We start from the raw sequence: 10,165 nt of genomic DNA on the forward strand, positions 1-10,165 counted from the left end.
TTCCTTGCCCTTGAAGCTAACAGAGTAACTCAACGCCCACTTCTTGCATTCTACTGCCTCAGATAGCTTTCTCTTGATCGGTTCCGGGCGAATATTTCTTTGGAATGTGCTACCTGAAAGTTGTAGTCCCCTATTGGCCACTATACCTTGGAGATCGTACGAATTGCCTCATCGCCCACTTTGCAAAAACATCCGTTCTTGCAGTTGCAAAGAGGCCAGACCTTCATGGTGGAAAAGCTTTCTTGATGCCACTTTTAACAAAACCTCAGTAGGATAGACCATGGTTCCTTTGCCCCTGAACAACGTCAGTAGCCCATTTTTCTTGTTTGCTAATCTTTTTCTTACGTTTTCTCACATTTTTCTACAGTATAGGCTGTTCAGCCTCATCAACAGAACGCTCCACAGGTTGGGGACCAATTCTCGTGCTCCCAACCTGTGGAACATTCTACTAACAAGGCTGAACACCGTGTACTGCAGAAAAATATAAGAAAATGTAAGAAAAAGGTTAGCAAACGAGAAACATGGCTGCTAATGTTGTTCAAAGGCAAAGGAACCATACCTTATCCTACTGAGGTTTTGTTAAAAGTGGTCTCAAGCAAGCCGTTCCACCAAGAAGGTCTGTCCTCTTTGTAATTGCAAGAACGGATGTTTTTACGCAGTGGGGGTTGAGGCTATTAGTATGATCTCTAAGGCATAGTGGTCAATGGGGAACTAAGTGGTACCAAGAAAGCTGTTCCGTTGGGGACCGCTGCTGGTGGTACCACTGACAATGGTTTCAGAACCAATGGGGGTGGCACACTTGCCCACCCGCATGGGGCTGCTAGTGGAACATTGAGATGGGGTATCACATCCTGTATCACTATCACTGTTTTATGGGTGTAACCAATCATCTATTGGGGTGTCATATCACTATCATCTTGATAACAATTATCACTATCACTGTTTTGGGGTTGTACCCAATCATCTATTGAGGTGTCATATCACTATTATCTCGATAACAGTGGGGTCTCTCTTTTCCTTTTAACACTGTTAGCCTTCCTTTGACATTTTGCAAGCTTCTCTTTAACATCACAGCTGTCTCGTCACTCTCACCTTTTATAGATCATTATTTTCCATTTCAAACCACTATCTCTCCTTTACCCTTTTCCTAACTTCTCTTTAATGTCACAGCTCTCTCTTTACTCTCATCTATCACGAACTACGTCGCTCGCTAACAGCACTGTCACCTTTGATCTGTTACGAGTAAAGACTCGTAATCATTGCAGTCACCATCATCTGAACTCGAAACACCACCTAGAATTTTACCTGAACTCGAAGCAGTCACCATCTCCTGATCACTACCTAGAATTTTACCTTTCACTGCAGAATCCACCGATACGCAGAGCTATTTTTTACTCAGTATTTTCCACATTACCCGGGGATAGCCAGGTCACGTCGAACACTTCCTTAGAAGAATCTACGTTGTCTAAAATGATTACAGCGGTGATGTTACCGCTCGATAATTACTAATAATACTGACGGAAGGGCCGATAAAGTCGCTTATTTACGAAGCAGTCACGTTAAGTTCAAGGAATACTGAATATTCCGAGCGCTGATTGGCTCTCACGTGACAATAACAAAAGCGCTGATTGGTTGGCCTGCCTGTAACATTAGTCTAAACGATAGGTAACCCTCATAACGGCTCTCCAGAAACTTGGCGCATAGATTGGCGGGACTATTGCATAACGTATAATATTATTCTTGATAACAACAATATCTCATAGTTAATTTCCAGAAACACGATCCGCGTTCGCTCGCATTTGGCAAAAAACTTTCTGCATTAAGAGCAACTTTCGACCTAAATGGAGGAGGCGAATATAGCATTAAAATTTATGCTACATTCTCTCGAACGTTCAACAAGAGGGATTCCATTTCTAACCCAAAATTTCGTTTTTCCAACCAGACAAAAGGCACAGGGTTAGACTCGCAATTTTTCATATTATCATAATCGGGAGTAACAGTAATAGAACGTCGAAATTAAGAAGAGTAGTTAGTGCCCATACATTCTGAACAAGGAAATCAAAGCCTAAGAATATTAATTTAATTAAACATACATTGGGGATAGCTTAGCACAACCACAATTTCTCTCATTTTCACAACCTGACCAGACACAGGGTTAGACCGAAAATCTTTCCTTCTTTCACTGCCATTCTTTACACTTCTAGACTGTACAGTTTTTCCACTGCCATTCTTTACACTTCTAGACTGTACAGTTTTTCCACTGCCATTCTTTACACTTCTAGACTGTACAGTTTTTCCACTGCCATTCTTTACACTTCTAGACTGTACAGTTTTTCCACTGCCATTCTTTACACTTCTAGACTGTACAGTTTTTCCACTGCCATTCTTTACACTTCTAGACTGTACAGGTTTTCAAATGCCATTCTTTACACTTCTAGACTGTACAGTTTTTCCACTGCCATTCTTTACACTTCTAGACTGTACAGAATAGAACAGAATATACAATTTTAGCTGAAGGCCAGGCGCCGGGACCTATGATGAGGTCATTCAGATCTGAAATAAAAATTGAGAGTGAAAGGTTTAAAAGGTGTAACAGGAGGAAAACCTCGCAGTCGCACTATGAAACAATTGTTAGGAGAGGGTTGGGGAAAGTAAGATGGAAGTAATTATATGAATGGAGTTACAGTAAAAGGAATGAAAGTATGCTGCAAAGAACCTTAAGCAATGCCTACAGTGCACCGCGCATGAGGTGCACTGACGGCACTACCCACTTCCGTGGCTTCTAGACTGCACGCTCTATCTGATAGAGCATTCAGTCTAGACTTATGATAGAGTCCATCATAAATCTTCCCCGGACAACCTCAGCCTCAGCATCACGATTTCGCACCAAATTGCACTCCCTCATCCGTCCTGATATTCTCACTGACACTTATATAAACTCCTTTCCCCGGCTGTGCTTCTCAAGGACGCTGATACACAATCACTCTTCGTTGTTCCAGTGCTTGCCTGCCCTGCTATTGCTACTTGTTTTCTCTTCTCAAGCAAACAAATGTCAAGCAAACGTCACGACGGCAATTCCGGAGAAGGACGGAGCAGAGAGTTCAGGAACGAAAGCAGAGATATTTTCCTTTGGAATTTATTTGTCGCAGCGTCTTTGAGTTTCATTTGTCTTTTCCTCTCAAGATTTGCTGTAAAATATGTGAGATCAAATGTTCTGTCCTCTCTCTCTCTCTCTCTCTCTCTCTCTCTCTCTCTCTCTCTCTCTCTCTCCATAAAAATGCTGGGGCAATTTCCCACAACCACTAATAAGCAATTTGTGTTAATGGAAGTTCACAAATGACATTTCAAGCCTTGTGGGAATGGGGTATAGTTTTTTCTGTTTCCTTACCGGTTTAATGATATATAATTCACGAACACACACACACACACACGCACACATTTACACATCTGTTCGTCCACGAAGGGATCAATGCAGTTCACATAAAATTAAAGGAGCGAAAATAAAATAAACTATAAATGAAAGAATTCCATTAGAAGTGAAGTACATAGTCACAGCAAAATAACAGTGCAGAGATAAATAAAAAAAAAAAAAAACTCCGTGCAGACGTACTTTTACAAAGATAATTTACTATTACTCTAACTCAAGTGCATTACTTATATACACAAATATCGCAAAATATGACTTTCTGGAACGTAGCACTAATTTCAGAGATAGGCAGGAAGGAATATAAGATTTAAGCCCAAGGCCAATCGCTGGGACCTATGAGGTCATTCAGCGCCGAAAGGAAAATTGAGAGTAAGAGAGGTTTGAAAGGTGTAACAGGACGAAAACCTCGCAGCTACTCTACGAAACATCTGTTAGGAGAGGCTGGAGAAAAGTAAGATGGAAGAATGAGACTATGAACGGAGGTACAGTAAAAGGAACGAAAGGGGTTGCAGCTAGGGGCCGAAGGGACCCTGCAAAGAACCTTAAGTAATGCCTACAGTGCACAGCATGAGGTGTATTGATGGCAACCTCCCCCCAAAGCCTACGGGGGCGCTTCAGAGATAAAAACATCAGCCTAACAAAGCCCATATTGCATTTCCCGGTACTCTAGAAGTAGATTACCCTCCCTTGTTCGTGGAATTCCCAATCTATCTTTATTAAATGACTTTCTGTCGACAACAACCTTTGCTAAGCAACGTCAGTTCACCGGGGGGAAAACAGGATGACCTCAGTTGACCTCGTAACGCATTTCATTTTGTCTGGCCGAGCTGTGGTTATGCTAGTGTATGAGTTTTCATTTCTCTATATTTGTATTTCTAACCTCACATCTAGCTGCAAATTTGGTCAGCCTTAACTTATAGTTTTTGCTAAGTCATTATTATTATTATTATTATTATTATTATTATTATTATTATTATTATTAGGCGCTTCATGTTGTGTTACACTGCGCGGGGCGGACAAACAGGTTTGAAGGGGGAGGGTGGATGAGTTTTTATTTCTCTATATATTTTTATTTCTAACCTCACATCTAGTAGCTGGTCAAATTTATAAGTTTTGCTAAGTCAATTATATAGTTTTGCTAATTTATTATTATTATTATTATTTATTATTATTATTATTATTATTATTATTATTATTACGCTTCATGTCGTGTTACACTGCGTGGGGCGGACAAACAGGTTTGAAGGGGGAGGGTGGATGTGTCATGTTTCCACTACCTTCCCGATCCCCTACCTACCCCGCCCCCACCCGGGGCGGACAAACAAGAGAGATCAACTCGTATTTTATTATTATAGATTATTATTACGGGGCCACTGACTTGAAATTCAAGCTTCCAAAGATCACGGTGTTCAATCGAAAGAAGTAACATAAGATATAGGGAATAATAATAATAATAATAATATTAATAATAATAATATTATTAATAATATTTATTATATTAATTAATCAGAAGATGAACCCTATTGTTGTTAGGAAAAAAGAAGAAGAACAACATGGAACGATGAGCAACATATACAATAATGAGCTCAGACTTTGAGGCTAATTTCCATAACGCTCTCTACTCTCTCATCTCCTCTTCTTCCTCTTCCTCCTCTTGTACCTCATTTTATTTTCCGAGGCAGCTCTTAAGATAACCTCTTCATTTTCCCGTCGTTTCCCCATTCTTTCAACCACTACTTTTTCCCTCTCGAGAATAATGTCTCCATCCTATTGAAACCAGACTGATCGTTTATCAAAAGCGTCACGGCGTAGGAGGATTTTAATACTATCTTGTTTACGACATAAATTTTCTCTGCCTCTTTGAAGGCAGACGTGTCGTCAAGTGGGACAGGCAGGAATCAAAGCTTGTGCTTGCATCACCGGCTTCGGGTCCCCATTTTTTAAAAATTCTTTTCCCTATAAGCATGTTCTGCGGGAGTTATAAGTTTTACTTTGAAACAGATTCCCCACTGAAGTAACTATAAATATTTCCCTGGGAGGAAGCTCTAACAAAATGAATGTACACAGATCTTGAAATATATAATTATTTTATATCCTATCTTTTTTTTTAGGAGTTATTATAAATTCTACTTTGAAATAGATTCCCCACTTAAGTAACTATAAATATTTCCCTGAAAAGAATCTCTGTCAAAATGAATATATAGAGATCTTGAATTATATAGTTATTTTATATCTTATCTTTTTATATTTTTCAGGAGTTACTGTATTATAAGTTTTACTTTGAAATAGATTCCCCACTGAAGTAACTATAAATATTTCCATGGGAGGAAGCTCTGTCAAAATGAATATATATAGAGATCTCGCAATATATACAGTAGTTATCTTATATCCTATTCTATTGATTTTTCAGGAGTTACAAGTTTTATTTTGAAAGAGAGAGTTCCCTGTCACGTAAATATTTCCCTGGAAAGAAGCTCTGTTAAAATGAACATATAGAGATCTTGAAATATATAGTTATTTTGTCTTATTTTTTTTATATTTTTCAGGAATTATCGTAAATTTTACTTTGAAACAGATCTCCCACTTAAGTAACTAAATTTATAAATGCTTCCCTGGAAAGAATTTCTCTCTCTCTACATATCGACCACACTAATCACGTATCGAACTATAATCGTCACTGTTGGTTGGGCGGATTCCAGAGGTCCTCATCAGGATTCTTACCGCCCCCCCTTAGTGGAAGAACTTGTGCTGACATATAGCCAATTTAACCGAAACCCTCAAGCTAAACAAACCACAAACCATATTAAAACAATAATGTAGATCAATTAAATCTTTGGATCTCCTCCCAGATGAGCCAGAATGGGATGCTGCAAGTCACAGCTCAAATCAAACTCGATCTGGGACATCAAATTCAGTCCAAAGTTACAGCTGACGCTGCCACTTTCAATATCAGGTCAAGCTACGTGTGAATCAGCGCCTTCAATGGCGATCTCGACAAGGCAATTCCGTCCGGGCTCCTAATGGGGGTAGGAGGGCAGACACTAGGGGACCCCTCTCTCTCTCTCTCTCTCTCTCTCTCTCTCTCTCTCTCTCTCTCTCGCACGTCTAAAGGGTGTGGGAGGGGAGACACGAGGAGACCCCCTCCCTCCTCTCTCTCTCTCTCTCTCTCTCTCTCTCTCTCTGTTTGTCTGACTCTCTCTCACTCTCTCTCTCTCTCTTTGTTTGACTGTCTTACTGTCTGTATGTCTGCCTGTTCCCTCCCCCCTCTCTCTCTGTTTATCTGACTGTCTCTCTCTCTCTCTCTCTCTCTCTCTCTCTCTCTCTCTCTCTTTGTTTGACTGTCTAACTGTCTTTATGTCTGCCTGCTGTTACCCCTCCCTCTCTCTCTCTCTCTCTGTTTGTCTGACTGTTCCACTCTCTCTCTCTCTTGTTTGACTGTCTGTCTGTATGTCTGCCTGTCCCCCACCCTCTCTCTCTCTCTCTCTCTCTCTCTCTCTCTCTCTCTCTCTCTCTCTGACATACACCAAGGGCTTTAAATAATTCTGTACCTTTGATGCACTGGGACGCCCTTAGAATATTAGATTTTATTTTTTATCGTCGCCCGAGCAGTAAAAATTCACTAGACATCCTGGAAAACTGGTAAAGGATAAAATCCTAAAGACTTATGAGTTGTTTATGTCAAACCTCGTATTAAAAATATGTGAGCGAAGCAATCATTTATAAAGCATCCGGGGAGATATGGAATATCTTCTCACATCCAGCTATCTGATTCATAACATTCATTAGTATTTGTTTTCTGTTTTTGTCAACTGAAGAAATGATGCCACCTGCAGGTTCTACTGTCATCACTAATTACCGGGATGAGTTGGAATTCTTCCTTTCTGGGAATTAAAAAAGGTGAATACCGGATTACTGTTGATATTTGTTCTTTTATAAACCATTTCCTATTCCTCTGTCTGTCTCGCACTTAATTCTCTAGCTCTGTAATTTAAAAAAAAAAGGGAAACTTTCATCTTTCTGTGACTAAACTAAAGGAATCTGTCGAGGTGTGACTCCAAACATTAGGCGCCGTCAAGGAAAACTCTTGCTACTTTCAGGTGACTAGTTCTTAGAAGGAAAGTTTTTGCTGCATTCAGATGACTAGTTTTTAGAAGGGAAGTTCTTTCTGCATTCAGGTAACCAGTTCTTAGAAGGAAAGTTCTTGCTGCATTCAGATGACTAGTTCTTAGAAGGAAAGTTCTTGCCACATTCAGATGACTAGTTCTTAGAAGGGAAGTTCTTGCCACATTCAGATGACTAGTTCTGAGAAAGAAAGTTCTTGCTACATTCAGATGTCTAGTTCTTAGAAGGAAAGTTCTTGCTGCATTCAGATGTCTAGTTCTTAGAAGGAAAGTTCTTGCCACAATCAGATGACTAGTTCCTAGCCAAGTGAGTCTTAGAACATGGGAATATTTCCCCGGTGAGAAAATACATACCAGAGACTCACAGGTGTTTCCTATGCCAGAGGTTTGGTCACCACCTGGCTTGTAGCAGAGGTCCAACTATTTATAAAATCTAAAGCTGGTGACATAATACCAAAGGACTGTCTGGAGAAATTTTGAGATTTTAGAACCTACTGTTCAGAACCACCACATCTTGGATGGTTCAAACGATGCAGTGTCAGACTGGTTTGAATTGAACAGTTAAAATTAAAGGTAAATCTACTTAGACCAGCATCAGAACCAACACCTGTACCCCAGCAATCGACACAACCATCAAGAAACGCGGGTTGGTACAGCCGAACAACAGGTCGAAGCAGCAACGTTATTTACTCGTAGAGAAACAGCAAGCGACCAGCCAACGGTCACACCCACTTTTCATTACACCCCTAACCCCATCCACTGACCTCTGACCTCAACCCTAACTCTCAAACGCCCTCGTCCAAGCCTTGCCCCCCTAGCTTCTGAATCTGACAAAAATAAACGAACGAAATCTTCTCGGAGCCTTAATCATCTTACCCTCATGCCATTTCTGACCCAAATCTCGAGTGAAAGAAATAGATATCCTTCTCACGAGGCACAGAATTACATCAACCATCTAATCACTAAATCAGAACGTTTTCTTTGACTCTTCCAGTTTACAGGACTCTCTCTCTCGGTGAACACCACTACAACGGTCATTAATAACTTTGATTGACGTTGCTCTGTTCATCTCGCTGAAGTTTTTCATTCCTCTGCTCTAATGTCTGCCGACTGAATCTTTCAAATGCCTCAGTCTTCCACTTAAGTTGTCACCGCTTTTATCTTAACTGCCTTACAGAAGAGGCATAAACAATAAATAACACTATTATCCACTTACATTCTACAGTCCTCCTTGGAGAGGCAAATGGACGAAGAACCATTAGATATTCTAACAGCACATACTTCTCTCAAGGAACATTCACAATCATACGCTTTTTATTCAACTGAACAAAAAAAATAACACTTGTTTTCCAACTCAAAATCTTTACCTTTCCGCCATCGATCTTATGTGTGAAAAGATAAAGTTCTTTTGTTGTCGTGATGTCTCGGAGTAAATGGAATATGGTATGATAACTCCGTAGAGTTTTCATAAAAGTCCGTTTTCTCTCGTACAATAAAAATATTTCCCATTTTCTTTGCTGGCTACCTACGAGTAGTGTGGAATCTGGGATAAGTCTCTTTTTCTCGTACTGGCGAGCACCTGGGGATTTAAAGGGATTTCCTTAATCACCGTTGAACTCTCCAGTCTACCTTTTCACTTTCATACTATTAATGCAACTTATTTTCATTCATGGCCATGTCATAATGCCAAGGTAACATCAAAAAGCAACATCAACCATTTCAGGAGAGCCTGAATGGAACTTAGCCCACAGGCTCTTTTACACGGGGCAAGTAGAGAGGCAGGTCAAGTGTGCAAGTGGCCTGCTCTCATTTTTGAAAGGCAAGTAGTTGTGGCAAGTGTTGTTTACACGCAACAACTGATTCGAGCAAGTAGCCTCTCAGTTTGTGGCGTAAGTTTGGCGCGTACAATACTTCCTTCCACGCCCTGACAATGGATTGTGTAAAAACTGTGATTAATAATGTGTCCAAAGTACTGTATGATGATTTTTTAGAAATACTTGAGGAGAAGGTTCTGAGAGTATACAACACAACAATTGGCAATAGACAAAAAGCGTGTGTTCTGCACAATGCCTGTCCGGAAACTGAGCTGGAGAGGAAGATGACCAGGTACTTGTTTACACAGGCCAAGTAAATGGCAAGTAACTTGCCACCATAGAGGCAGGGGAGACAAGCTGCCCAAAAATAGGACTGCCGGCAATTAATTTGCCTTGCCACTCAGCTGGCTTGGCAAGATGCTAATTAAGAAAGGAAAGTACATGTTTACACTCGGCAAGTAACTTGTAGCAAGTTACTTGCAAGCAAGCATCATATTATAGGTCAAGCAACCAACGGACGACCAACTACTAATTTCCTTACAGGCTCAACACTTGTTCGTTAATATCGAACTTACTTTGCAACTCTGATGTAATATATTCTTGTTTTCCTATTACAAGAATTGCTACCAACAACGATTTACCTGCCAGGACATGAAAAAAAGGCAAATATAAGAGAGTACTGGAGGAATGCGGCAACAGAAAAAATAAGCAATCAAACTGACTGCAACTTTGACTGAACTAACTAATGTAGTCTATTATCATACCATCTATCTATCTCTTCCAAATGAGAAACCTAAAAAATA

General features: G+C 40.2%; 1 protein-coding gene across 1 annotated transcript in view; it reads left to right on the top strand.

The window, feature by feature from the left end:
• LOC136851046 (processed variable antigen-like) overlaps positions 1 to 10,165 on the top strand; it is a 166,174-nt gene that overhangs the window by 34,776 nt on the left and 121,233 nt on the right. The window contains exons 3-4 of the mRNA XM_067125015.1: positions 9,272 to 9,367; positions 9,540 to 9,654. Of these exons, the coding sequence (XP_066981116.1) occupies positions 9,272 to 9,367; positions 9,540 to 9,654 (211 nt within the window). The remainder of the gene's footprint in view (positions 1 to 9,271; positions 9,368 to 9,539; positions 9,655 to 10,165) is intronic.

The sequence above is a fragment of the Macrobrachium rosenbergii genome, chromosome 23 (genome assembly GCF_040412425.1).
Source record: "Macrobrachium rosenbergii isolate ZJJX-2024 chromosome 23, ASM4041242v1, whole genome shotgun sequence".
In the NCBI taxonomy this organism is placed as follows: Eukaryota; Metazoa; Arthropoda; class Malacostraca; order Decapoda; family Palaemonidae; genus Macrobrachium; species Macrobrachium rosenbergii.